Below are 13,905 nucleotides of genomic sequence, written 5' to 3'. Positions count from 1 at the left end.
GTGTGGGCAGCTCAATCCCGGCTCGGGCCGGGCCCGTGCCGGGGCTGTTCCTCATCTCCGGCTTTCCCCTCACGCAGCCCGGGGGCGCCGAGAGCGCGGGGCGAGGCGGGGCCGTGCGCAGAGCCCGCCCCGAGCTCGCTGCCATTGGCCGCCGGTGCCGTCAGTCGCGGTCGCGGCGCGCTGATTGGTGGGAGCGGGGCGCGGCGCGGCCCCGGCGGCGGGCTGAGGGCGGCCGTGGCCGCGCAGCGCCGCCATTGGCCGAGCGGCTGCGCGGGCCCGGCAGCGGCGGCAGCGGCCGGAGCGCGGTGAGGCGGCGGCGGCGGAGCTCGGAGGCGGCCCCGGCGCAGGTGGGAGCCGCGCTGGGCTCTGCGGGGGCTCGGGGCCGGCTGCGGGCGGAGGGGGCGGCAGGGGGCTCCGGCGGCTCGCCGGTGCCGTGTCCGGCCCGTGCCGGCCCCGGGCTGAGGGCGCTGCGGGAGCGGCTGCCCGCGGTCTCCTTCCCGCCGGGGCCGGGCAGGAGCCGCTGCCGGAGCAGCGCTGGCTCGGCCCGGCTGCTGTGGGTAGGACAGAGGGGCTGCCCCGCGGCCGGCAGCGGGCGGGGAAATTCCCGTCGCCGGAGGTTCGTGTGCCCGGGGGAGAGCGAGGAGTCCTGTCAAAGTGACTTTATTGCCGAGCAGGGGCAGAGGCCGTGGGGCATTTGCCGTGCGCTCTCTGCCGTGGCTGTAGTCCGCAGCCTCCTTTTTATCCTCATTTTCCCGGCCGATCTCCCTCTGCCTTTGCCCACCGGCTGAGTTCCTTGGAAGGTTCCGACTTCCCGATGCGCCTGGAGCCTGTCCTCGTTAATGTGCACCCTCCTTTTGTAGAACAGCCGATATTCATGGCTCTGTTAAGTCTTTGTTCTTCTCCTCGAAGTTCAGGAATGTAGCGGGACTTTGAGCAGTTGTCTGGGTCAATTTGTACCATTTATTGGAACTGATGGTTTCTCCCGTTACTTCCTTATCTACAAGTGCCCGACCCGATCTCCAGGCAGATTCACTCCTTGACTCTGTTTTGTCCTTCCCGGGTCCTCTTTGGTTTTGGGATTATTCTCGGTGCCCTCATTCCCTGTCCTTTTGTAGCGTTTGTGGATCAGGAGGCCTGGCTGCCACCTGCATGCCCTGGCTCAGCTGCTGGATGAGCTGCACTGCCAAGGTGTGGAGCATGGTAAAAAGATGAGAGTTGCTGCAGCACAGAAGAGGAGAAGCAGCATTCCTTTAACCCCTGGTGTGCTGGGGAGCCAGGAAAGCGTGTCCCATTTCCATCCTTTCCATGTTTGGACCAATACATAAACTGCTCTCCTATTTCCTTTCTTATCATTTTTAGCAGTTTTCTCATCATCTCTTTGCCAACAGCAGTTTGAGCCATTTAGTTTTCCACAAACTCCTCCTTTTTCTGTTCACAGATAATCTGATCCCATCTCCTGCTGAAATGTTGTGTTCCTCATTTGAGTGGCTTGGTCGGCAGGAAGGTCAGGAGCTGGAGCTGTCTGGTTGGTTCTTATTCTGAGGACAGCTTGTAATCAAATTATGCCATTCAAATGAAAAATAGGTTCTCTGTCTCCTGATATGAATTTGTGAGAAACGCCAATCACTTGGTTTTTAAAATGTTAGAAGTTTAATACTAGTAAAATGGTTATAGAAGTAGAAATACAATTAGACTACTAAAAATTTAGGGTTAGGACAATTGCAAGACATTAAAAAGCAAAGACTTACAGATGGACAGATGCTCTCTTGGGCGCTTAAGCCACAACAAGAATACCTTGTGAATAAAGGAATCACCCCTAAAAAAATACACTGTTGCATATTCTTATATCCTTCATGGTTATGCATACATTTTATTTAAAACAAGAAACTCTGTCTGTTGTATGTCAGCTATTTTTTTTTAATCCCCATGGCATCCTCCAGTCTGAGCATGGCCTGAAGAAATTAACTTCTTCTAGTAAGAAATCCATAAATTGCTCTTCTCTGGAGAATTTAAGTGTTCCTTGAGCGAATTTAGGTGTTCTCATTCCTTAACCCCCCCCCCCCCACACATGCATATTTTCTTTTAACTACTAAAGCTTAATTTTATCTACAAAGCTACGTTTACCATACTATTAAGATGTTCATACAGCACAAGTTATCATTATAACATAATACATATAGTAACTATCTGCACAGAGCCATATAACATGCATTTTTCACAAAACCGTTTTGGTTCCCAGGGGCTGGTCCATGGTGTTGTAGGATTTATTCTGGGGGCCGTTCATCTTTTCCCCATGTTTGGGCGCTCCCTCAAGCTGGGGCTGCATCAATTGACCATTTTTTTTCTTACTCCTTCATCATATACTTGAATTCCAACTGATTTCCCTGAACTTGTTCTAGCAAAACCCCCAGTGCTGTGATACACCCTGTACAGCACAGACAGTGACAGCAGATGTTGGAGTGGGCAGAGGGATGATCCCCCCCTTATTTTAGTGAAGTTTTCCCAACATTCTCCATTTGCTGTTTCCCTTTGCAGCTTCAGCCATTTCTGTTGCAGAGTCAGAGATCCTCACCATGGGCTCTGCCTTCAGCTGTGCAGATTCCATCTGTGCAAGCAGGCAGAGCTTGGGGTGAGGGGCAGAGGGAATCAGCCAATTCCTGCCCCAGGCAAGAAGAGCCAGGTACATTGTCCCCAGTTTGCCCCAGCAGTGTTAATTTGCATTTCTGAAGCTCCTCCTGGGTGCCTGGAATGCAGCTTCTCTTCCACAGCAGCCTTCAGCAGCCTCAGTTGTGCCCCCTCCCCACCATCTGCTGCTTTTTTTTTTTTCCTTCAAATCATCTATTTATTGTTTATGAGTTAAAGGGTCACCTTTAAATCTCATCTCGTTTTGAAAATTTTGAAAAACTCTAATCACTTGGTTTTTAAAATTTTAAAAGTTTAATAATAAGAAAATGGTTATAAAAATAATAATACAATTAGAGTTAGGACAATTACAAGACAAAAAGAGCAAAGAATTACGGACGTCCAGATGCTCTCGGACCCTAAGTCAAGAAAAGCTTGACTTGTGAACAAAGGAATCACCCTTAAACCAAGACACTTGTTGCATTGTCATACATCCTTCATGGTTATGCATACATTCTGTTCTAAACAAGAAACTCTGTTGTATGTCAAGTGTTCCCTTTAATCCCCTGGCATCTTCAAGTCTGAGCAAGGCCTGAAGAAATTAGCTTCTCCTGATAAGAAGCCATAAATTCCTCTCCTTTGGAAGATTTAGGTGTTCTTCGAAGGGAGCTTCTCATTCCTAAAAAGAAAACTCCCCCCACATACATAATCTCTATTTTAACATTATGTTGTAACCTAAAACTACACTTAACACAATATGTAAGGGAATTAATACAGCATAACTTTCTAACATGACACATATAATATTCATTGTAACATTTGCAAAAAGCCAATCATAAATACGCATTTTTCACAAAAATGCAGCCTAAAGGTGAGTATTAAAAAGCCAGGACCAAAATTTTGGTATCTCTAAGAGCTCTGCACAAGCATACACAAAAAAATTCCAAGGCAATTCAGTTGTTTCTACTTCTCTTCAAAGTAAAAACTCATTCTCACATCCCTGACCCAAACCTAACTGGCAACATAGAAACAGGAGTAATACAAAAAATACTCCAAGGCTCTAAACTTTGCACTGAAACTGCAGGAAAAAGAAAAACTCCACCAATATGTTTAGTGTTAGAGTCAAGGCATTCCTTGATTCTGGCCAGGATGTTCAACAGAAATCATTCCATCCCCACATAGCCCAGGTGTGCAGAGAAAATCATTGCATGACACATGGGTTTTAGTTGATTTTTCCCAAACTTGATACAGTCTGAACGACTCTAAATCGATTGGTTTAATGTTCTGTAGTTTCAAGTTGTGCAGTTTTTAGTATTTGGTTTCCTATTGGGCCCGGATTTCTTTGCTTGTGCTGTTAATGAGGTGGGAAGTGCTGGATTTCCTTCTCAGCCTTTTGCAGACCAGGTGTCTGCAGCCCTGCCGGGGGCAGTGTCTGGGGTAGGTGTTGGTTGCTGTTTGCTGCTGGGGTTGATGTTTTGCTGCTGGTCGTTGTCTTTGTGGGTATCTTTTGGGCCATTCCCAGTGTGTTGAGGTGTTAAACTCATCTCCACTGAGTGGTGTAACATCCCTTAACAAAACCTTTAACATTTCTTTCCCTAAGGCCAAGGCAAAGCAAGCCTGAGTAGAGAAATCAAAGGTTAACAATGTTCAAGTCTATGAGCTGGTCTATTTTCCATGGATGCACTGGCAGGCAGGGCAGTGTGTGAGTGTGAGTGAGAGCCAGAGTGGAATTGTCCCGGTGTGTCCCCAGCAGCTGTGGCAGTGCAGGCCCAGCGAGCACTGAAGCTGCAGCAGTGGCAGCAAGGGCTGGCCCCGGTGGCTGGAGCTGCCCAGGGAGGGTGGCCAGGCCGAGGATTTCAGCAGAGGAGGTGTGGGCAGGCCCAGGGCCTTGCCCCGCTGTGGAGCCCTGGCTGCTGCTGCGCTGCCTTCAGTGCAGGCTCAGGGGGGCCTCCCATCCTCCTGCTGCAGGCGGGAAGTGCAAATCTCCGGGGCTGCAGAGACCTGGAGCCCAGGCTGAGGGGTCCCCCCGTGTTCAGCTGTGCTGGCGGCTGTTTCTGGCCTCGGGGCCCCTTGGCATGGGCCACGCCACTTGGCCACCAGTGGTGCTGCTTTGCACTCCTCAGGCAGAGCCCATGTCCTGCTTGGATGTTGGTGTTATAAATGAAAATTTGTCCATCCAAATAAAAATGAAAATGAAAATTTTATTTAGGATCAAATTCTCTCTGAGCCAGCCACAAGGAGAAGGACAGTGCTGAGCCTGGGGTCGGCACTGGGTGTGTGACAGGAAGGACGCCATTTGGCAGAGGTTCCCCTACCCTAGGCACACACACGCCCTCCTGGACCCTGCAGTTCTTACAGGAAATTTTCTGCCCAAGGCTGGGATTTCAGCCATCTGCCTTTTTTTTCTATTCAAAGTCCCACATATTCATGACGTTCTTTTCTCTGAGTCAAGGTTGAACAATCCAAGTCCAGGTGTGGATGATCCTCGATCCTCTGATGGAGTTATGGAGCCGTGGCTTTCAGATGTATCAGCCCGGAGGAGTTCAGCAATCCCAATCTAGGGTTGTTACCAGGATGATCAGTGCCCAGGCATTCCAGTATCGCCCTTCTGAGCAGCCCATCTCCCCATCTTCAGGCGAGCCACATGTGTTAAATTGTAAATGAGGCTTTGTCCAAGAAAGCCAGTATTGGTGTAACCAATATGGGGGGGGGGGGGCAGTTCTCAGTGCTGGCGTGTGTGCTTTGCAATAACAAAATATTATACGTGTCAAATCATATTTCCCTTAACCAAATACAACAATATTACATTGGTGCAAATTATAACAAACATACATATCATTGGGAGCAGCAAAGTGCCAAGTCAGGCTCTGTGCCAGCCCAGCTTCCTGGGGGAGAGATTGCACCAGAGACAGGATTCTGGCCACAGACTGCTTTAAATGTGCATCCCTTATCTCCACCCTGCACTAGGTGGAGAATTCCCAGGGTAAGGAATTCCCAAGATCAATTCCATGGGAGATTGAATTGAATATCTGCCCTGGGTCTGGCTCTTCTTCTTGCCCAATCCAATGGCAAAAGCCGTATCCATGGCATCCTGGTTTGTATCCCCAGCTTCCAAAGGTGTTTCCTTAGTTCCCTATTAATTCTTTGTACCCAGCCTGAGCTCTGGGGGTGCCAGGGGTTATGGAGGTCCCATTGTATTCCTAAAGCTGAAATAACCCCCTGAAGGATTTTTCCTGTAAAATGAGTTCTACTGTCTGATTCTATTTCTTCCACAATCCCTTTTATTGGAATTATTTCTTTTAGAAATACCTTAATAAGTGATCCAGTGGTTGCTGAAGAAGTCAGAATTGATTTTGCCCCCTTTTAGCTGACATGGTGTTACCAGAAGCTATTGAAGCCTTCCTGCTCAGGACATTTCAGTGCCAGGCTCTTACAAGCACACACAGCTCTGTGGGTTTGTCCTGCGCTTTGTCCAATTCCCCTTCCTTCCTGTGAAAAACACCATTCACTTTTGTTAAAATTTTAGAACTTTATTAGTAAGAAAATAGTCATAAAAATTAGGACAATAAGAGACAATAAATGTAAACAATTATGGAGTCTGGTTGCCTGGCACTCCACCAAATAGCACACCTTGCTTATGAAGGATTACCCCTTAAAAGCAATGGCCTATTGCATATTCATATATCTCATACATGATTCAAACATTCCTTTCAAACCAGGGTGTTTCTGCTTAATTTTAGATTCCCCCCCATGTTGTAAATCAGCCTTCTTGGTTCCTGGAAGTCTGAGCTTTTCTGGAAAGGAGGCAATGATTCTTTTCTGGGGTTCCAATTGTCTGTTGCTGTGATCTCTATCCAGCCTCAATAATGCAAAGAATTTCTTGATTATCTTTTCCATTGCTTGAGCTAGTTACAGAAAGTATCTTATGTCACATAGTTTCTATTTTAATCTCATGCTATAGGCTAAAATCTGTATGTAGCACACTACTTAAAAGAGATTAATACAGCACTACTTAAAAGAGATTACTAGAGCATAACTTTCTGACATAACACATATAGGATTCATTTTAATATTTGCAATGAGCCAATCATATAATATGCATTTTTCATTCTTCCCTCCCTTGGAATAGGGTGTTGCTTCTAGACAACACTTGTGCTGGTTGCTTCAAAGTACTTTGAAGAGGCTCCATATCTAATTTTCCCCATTTCCCTGAGGCTGCCCACACTTCTGGGTTCACTTCAGCATAGGCCTTGCCAGACATATGACACAAAGGTACAACAGAACTAGCCTCTGTCAGCTTTTATAATGTTAATTTGCATTCCCAGTTTAGCGATCAAATCCCTTCCCTGTAAACTATAGTCACAATTAGGAGCAGGTAAAAATTCTTCCATTTCAAACCCTTTCCCACATATGCTGTAAGTGGTTGAATAAAGCCACTCCTCTTTCCTACTTCTCCCCTGAATACTCAAAAGACATTTTAGCAGTTGTCCCGCTTAGGTGTAAGATTCAGAGTGGATGGAGAGGCCCCTGTGTCCATCAGGAGAGGCCTTCTCTGGATGCAGACCCAGCCTGAATGTTCTCCAGGGCTCCAGTGTGGTGGGTCCCCGGTAGGATGGGAGCTCAGAGAGCCCTGCCAATCCATGTCCATGCAGGGGTGGACTTGCTCCTGCTGAGGGTGCTGCTGTCTGTGCTTGCAGTGTCCTTGTGGGCTGCAGCTGGAGCCCTGACTCCTTCCCAGGGGCTGTTTGGGTGGGCTCTGCCCTGGCCAGGAGGGCAATGCCTCTGCCAGGTGCTTGTGGCCGACCCCGTCATGCCCTGGGTGCTGGGGCCCCCTTGGGCCCTGGGGTTGATCCCTCAGGGGCTGTGGGAACTCTGCCGTGGCCTTTGCCTTCAGCTTGGCCTTTTGCTCATCCCTTCTTGCCTTCAGCTACTGTGCCCTTGTGCCCAAGTGCTGCAGGGCTTCTTCTGCCACTCCTGCAGCCCCGGTCACTGCCTGTGGGTGCTCATCCTCTGAGAGCTGCTGAGCTTTCTGCAAAACCTTTCCTTTCTGCAGGGACCCAAAGCAAATCCTGAACAGCAAATCCTGATCCTTCATGTGCACTCTGCATTTCCCAGCTGTTCCTTTGTGTTCCCCGTTGTGCTCAGGGTCCCTGCCCAGCCCGTGTGGCAGAGCCGGTGCCTGTCCTGCCGCAGTGTCCAAAGGCGGCCCCCCCGGCGGGCAGGGCCGGCAGCTCCCCGGGGCCGGGCAGCGGCCGGGGCGTCCCGCAGCCTCCTGGGGGCCGGGGGCCACTGCCGGCCCTGCCCGGGGCTGGTGGGGTCAGGCAGCGCCCGGCGCTGAGCCCCGGCTGCCCCACAGCCCCGGCCCGGCCCCGCAGCTCCCCACAGGCCCCAGCCCGTGCTCCCGGTGCCGCACCTCTGCGCCCGGTGCTGCCGCTGCCAGCGCAGAGAAACCCCTGGCATCCTGACCTCCTGCTTTTCCTCTCCTGGAAACTCGGAATGCGAAGGATCTGGATCAGCTGGCAAATGTGAGGATAAGACCCTGTTGAAAAACATTTCAGTCCTCTGTATTTTTCTCTTTCTTCTCTTTGCCATCATCCTTTTTCTTACCACATAGATTCCTCCTGCTGCTTCTTGCCTGAACCATATTGCTGTACACTCCTCTTCACCTGATCCCTTCCCAGCACACCAACACCATCCATCCCCTGTTGTCCAAATCCCTTCTCCCCTTCCCTTATTGCCCCCGTGGGTTTCCATGTCCTTAATTACCTCTGGGGAAATATGCAAACTACCTCAACATTCTCCCAGGGGACCCTTCAGAGACATTTTGGGATCATCATCCCTTTGGCCAGGACCCCTCCCTGGCTTTCCCTTTTCTCCCCTCCATGGGTGCCCTGCCATGTTCACTCCCCGAGGATCCCAGGGCACTCACTGATGAGATTTTCAGTGCTCTCTCCCTGCTGACTCTTCACAGACCCCCCTGATGTGTCACTCGTCTGTCTCCTGGTCACTCCCGGGTCCCCAATCAATCCCCGGTGCCGCCAGCCAAGGGAGCCGATCACCCAAAGTGGGTGAGGCACCTTCAGCTGCACTCCCTGCCCGCCGCCCCGGACGGTGGAAGGAATTCGGGATGAGCCCGAGGATGTGCGGGAAAATTGACATTGCCAGAGGTTTCTGTCCACAAAGCAGAGAGAGGAGTCCTGTAAAATAATTTCATTACTAATAAAAGGGAGAAGCCATGGGACATTCCCCATCGGCTCTCTCAAAGTATTAGAGGACAGAGCCTCCTTTTCATCCTAATTTTCCCGGCTGCATCTCCCTTTCCCTTTCTGTGTTGGCTGAAGTACTTGAGAGGTACAGACATCCCAATCCGCCTACTATATACCCCCATTAATATGCACCCCACTATTGTACAGCAGATGATATTCATGGCTCTGTTAAGGCTTTGTTGTTCTTCTGGAAGTTCATGAATTGAGCAGGACCTTGGCTGAGCAGCAGTGTCTGTCATCAATTAATAACATTTTCTGAAACTGATGGCTTCTCCTGTCACTTCCTTACGTACAGGTCCCTGGCCCTATCTCCGAGCAGCTTTAGAGCATCTGTTTGTAAAGACACTTTCCTGTGGTTCCTTCCATGGGGTCCCCCGTTTGTGGGACATCCCCCCTGGAGCAGGGTGTCCCCTCTGTGCTGCAGCCCCAGGGCTCGGGCAGAGCTCAGCCAATCAGAGCCCGCGGCGCTGATGACTCACCAGTTGCCAGGCAGACTCGCAGCTCCCCGCGTTCCCCACCTGGACCCACCTGCGCCCCCCCTCGGCCCCATGGCCCCGCGAGGGGAATTTGGGGAGGTGGGAGTGGGGCAGCGCCAAGGCCGGGCCCCCCCGCGCTGTCCTGGCGGGAGCGGCTGCAGTGGGGACCGAGTGCGGGCGGGAGCGGCCGAGAGCCCAGCGCTGCCCCAGCCCGACCTGCCCCAGCTCCATCCCTGCCCCTGCGCTGGGATGCTGTGGGGCTGGGGGGAAGAGGGAGCCGGCAGTGGGTGCTGGGCCTGGGGGCAGGAGGAGAAGGGAAGGAGAAGCAGCCTTGAGGAACAGAATGGTCAAAGGATGCAGGTGGCAGGAGAGGGTGGGATTGTGCAGGAGAAGGAGGAATAGGAGGAGGAAGAGGAGTGTGAGGAAGAATAGGGACACAGGAGGAGGAGGAGCAGAAACAAGGATCACCGCGAGGTTCCATTCCTCTTTGTATCTATAGCCTCCCCTTAGCCCCAGGAGCATTGCCACCCCACATGCAGCAGGTGACTGTGGAGGGGTTCCACGATTTTCACAGGGGTGAATCATGGCATTCCTCAGCTTTATTGGGTTAAATGTTGCTGATTTATTTTTTTTTAATGGCTGGATCTTTTTGTTTTGGAGGAATTTTTTGCTGAATCTTGATGTTTGGGGAGGTTTTGATCTATGTCTTAAAGTTTGGAGGATTTTTATGCTGAACCTTGGTGTTTTGGAGGTTCTTATAGACACACGATGCCCAATGACTTTGTGAGATGAAGTGGGGACAGGAGGAACTCCCAGTCCAAGATGCTCTGTTCTTTTTTTTTCCCCCCAGACCAGGATTTTTCATTCCCGGGGAGGAATGAAAATGGAGGAAATGGAGGAGGAGGAAAAGCCCTGGAGATCCCGCACAAGGAGTGGCAGCAAACCCAGCCCAGGGAGCTGCGGGGAGGAAAGAGCCCCCCTGAGCCAGGAAGGCAGGCAGAGATCCAGCCAGAGCTCAGAGCTGGTGGAGAAGCCTCGTGGCAGGGAGAAGCCCCACAAGTGCTTGGAATGTGGGAAGGGTTTCAGCCGGAGCTTGGATCTGATCGAGCACCAGGTGATCCACACTGGGGAACAGCCCTACGAGTGTGAGGAATGTGGGAAGCGTTTCCGCTGGAGCTCCAACCTGAGACATCACCAGAGGATCCACACCGGGGAGAGGCCCTTTGAGTGTGGGGAGTGTGGGAGGAGCTTCAGCCAGAACTCCATTCTGATCCAACATCAGAGGATCCACACTGGGGAAAAGCCCTTTGAGTGTGGGGAATGTGGGAAGAGCTTCAGCCAGAGGAGCAGCCTGATGCAGCACTCGGTAATCCACACTGGGGAAAAGCCCTTTGAGTGTGGGAAATGTGGGATGAGCTTCAGCCAGAAGGGCTACCTGATGCAACACCAGAGGATCCACACTAGGGAAAAACCCTATGAGTGTGGGGAATGTGGGAAGAGCTTCAGGCACAGCTCTGGCCTGAGGAGGCACGAGAGGATCCACACTGGAGAAAAGCCCTACGAGTGTGGGGTGTGTGGGATGAGTTTCAGCCTCAACTCCCAGCTTACGGAACACAAAAAGATCCATACTGGGGAAAAGCCCTACAAGTGTGGGGAATGTGGGAAGAGTTTCAGGGAAAGCTCAGCCCTGATTCGGCACCAGGTAATCCACACTGGGGAACGGCCCTACACCTGCTTGGAATGTGGGAAGAGCTATGGGTGGCACTCAGACCTGAGAAAGCACCAGCGCATCCACAGCGGGGAGAAGCCCTACGAGTGTCCTGAGTGTGGGAAGAGGTTTCGGATCAGCTCCAGTCTCCTCGTACATCAGCGGAGTCACACAGAGGAGAGGCCCTACCGCTGCCCCGACTGTGGGAAGGGCTTCAAGCACAACACCAATCTCACCGTGCACCGGCGCATCCACACCGGGGAGAGGCCCTACGAGTGTGGGAAGTGTGGGAAGAGCTTCTCACAGAGATCAGCCTTGATCAAACACCAAAGGAGGCGCCACTAAGGGGGGAAGCCCTGTGAGTTGCCCAAGGGTGGGAAGAGCTTCTTATGCTCATCCCAGCTCCATTCCCTATGGGAGGATCCACGTTGGATGATCCTCAGTGACCTTCATTGGGCAGTCTTGGTGATCTATGGGCCTGGTTATCTGTGTTGGGAAGACACTTGGCTGGGAGGCTCCACATCTTCCTCGTTCCCTGTGGGCACCTAGATAAACCCAGTGGCAGGAACATCCATTGGGGCACAGACCAACAATGGGAATTCCTTGGGGAGAGCAGATTTAATGACTTCCAACTCCATAAAATCTTTTGCACTCAATCCTATATTCTGGTGGCATCAAGGAATACTGAATGGTCTTGGAGGTATGTCCTAGGTTGACTATATGATGCTTGTATCTCCAGTTGTCTGTTGTGTTTATGGTGAATTATAATTTTTGCACCTTTAAGACTTGTTCCGAGAGCAAAGGAGGGAGAGAAGGGCAGAGTTTGTTTTCAGAAACTGCACTCACTCCTCCACATTCCTGCTCCTGGGCCGGGTTGTTGCAGATGGACAGACAGAGGTACAGATCTCTCCTTTGCTGTTAATTAGTTTTAGCTAGCTGTGGCAGAGAAGTTCCCTGGACTGTGGCTGTTTTTCCCTTTTCTTTGGACCTGTTTAAACCTGCTCTGGCCTGAACACCCAGAAGAGCACCGGCAGCTCACACCTGTGGCCCAGCGGGCCAGGCCTGGACTGTGGCATTTCCAGCACCGGAGGGACTGATAAGAGACTGAGGGAGCTGAGCTACAACCCACGGAGGGACTTCCTGAGTTTGTCTCTTTTAGAGCAGCAAGAGGTTTTATTGTTTAATATTGTTTAGGTTTTATTCTTTAAAAAACAGTTTTTTCCACTGTTCTCCAAGGAGATACTTTTCCCAAACTGGCTGGGGGAGGAGCCAATTGAATCAGCTTTCCAGAGGAATCCCTTTGGAGGTTCTCTCCCAAATTTGCTCTGAACCAGGACAAGGTCTTTTCCAACTTCAGGGATTCCACGATTTTGATTTCCTATTGCCCAAGGGTGTCTTCTGCAGCCAGATGGTGGAAAAACTGGGGAAAAGACCAAGATTTTGGAGACAGTGGGTTAGAAACTCCACCAAAAAGGTTCTTCCCTCCACCCAAGCACGTGGATCCTCAGCCGGCATGGACATGGAAGTCTTTTTCTTTTGGCCTTGATTTTGTTTTCATTTCTCTTTATCCCTTTAAAATATCCAATATTGAAGTAAAAATAGACATTGAACTAAGTTAGTGGATGTGGTCATGGTAGGACACAGACATGGTGGGACACGTGTAAGAATGTGCCCTCTGTTGACAGAGTAGACAAGTTAACCTTTTGTTCCCTTAAAAAGGACAAAGGCCAGGTGTTTCTCTCCTCAATTTGGTTGAAAGACACCTCATAGGACCTCTGGGACTTCACCTCAAACTTAAGGGTAGCTAATTGGACAGGAGCAAAAAAGTCCCACCTAAGCAATTCCCTAGAAAAGAAGAGAACAAAAGAAGTTAATTGCTTTTGTGAAGTGTTTTAGCAAGAGCAAGAACCTCTTGCCCTGACTTGGCTTTTCTCTGTAAAAAGCTTTTTTATTTTTGCCTTTTATTAAAACTTTTTATTCCCAACACTGTCACATGAGCCATCCTGCTTGTTTTATGCCACCTGAGGTAGCTGAGCTATCAAGGGTATAATGCTTATCTCTGAGAGCTTATAAGACCAGGCTCAAAAAGAGAAAAAGCATTAGACATGGAGAGTGACATGGACACGCATGGACATGGAGGGGGACAGGGCCATCCCTAGGGACATGGGGAGACACAGGCATGGATGGAGACATGGGGGGCAGTGACAGGGATGGAAACATGGTGGGGAGACAGCCATGGGTGAGGACATGGTGGGACATGGCCAGTGACAAGTGGGGACATGGCCATGGCCGGTGCCATGGGAGGAACTTGCAGGGGATGAGGGGGATGCTGGGTTTGAAGGAGTTGAGGGTTCCTGGGCAGGACTTGGACCTTGCTGAGGCCTTTGGGGAGCCCAGGCCGAGTGGCTCCGGCTGCACTGGGAGAACCTGGTGGAGGTTCTGGGGCAGCTGCTCAAGGACCCCTGACCTGGAGCCCCAGCTGGGCATTGGGCTCCTGGAAGGGGATGAACGTCCTTGTCCCTGGGAGGGAAATCCCAGCACCCCCAGGGTGTCGGGAACAGCTGAGGGGCCACAACAGGGAGGGGAAAGCCCGACAGAGCTGTTCTCCTCCTAAGCTACATCCTAAAAGTCCCAAAACTCAGGGATTCCTCCCAGGAAAAAGCTGCCAGGAGCTGCCTGAATTGAGGGAAAGGGGGGATGTGATCCCCAAACTGAACAGGAGGGGCCTGGATCCCCAAATCCAAGCCCAGGGGTGAGAGGTAGAGCTGGAGGCACAATGGGGAAGGGGTGGGAAAGCAGGGGAAAAGAGGATTCTGACCAGGAGAGGAATGGG

General features: G+C 51.0%; 1 protein-coding gene across 1 annotated transcript; it reads left to right on the top strand.

Moving 5' to 3' along the window:
- The first annotated feature begins 256 nt into the window (after positions 1-256).
- LOC146767201 (uncharacterized) lies at positions 257-13,056 on the top strand. The gene is made up of 2 exons (XM_085581174.1): positions 257-347; positions 10,215-13,056. Exon 2 carries the CDS (start codon positions 10,242-10,244, stop codon positions 11,415-11,417), a length of 1,176 nt encoding a protein of 391 aa, XP_085437300.1. The 5' UTR covers positions 257-347; positions 10,215-10,241; the 3' UTR covers positions 11,418-13,056.
- The last annotated feature ends 849 nt before the right edge of the window (positions 13,057-13,905 follow it).

The sequence above is a fragment of the Lonchura striata genome, chromosome 5 (genome assembly GCF_050655825.1).
Source record: "Lonchura striata isolate lonStrDom1 chromosome 5, ASM5065582v1, whole genome shotgun sequence".
Classification (NCBI taxonomy): Eukaryota; Metazoa; Chordata; class Aves; order Passeriformes; family Estrildidae; genus Lonchura; species Lonchura striata.
This window is presented reverse-complemented; position numbering and strand designations above follow the sequence as displayed.

Excerpts from the sequence above, each read along its gene's own strand:
- LOC146767201 (XM_085581174.1), top strand. The coding sequence starts at position 10,242 with ATGAAAATGGAGGAAATGGAGGAGGAGGAAAAGCCCTGGAGATCCCGC.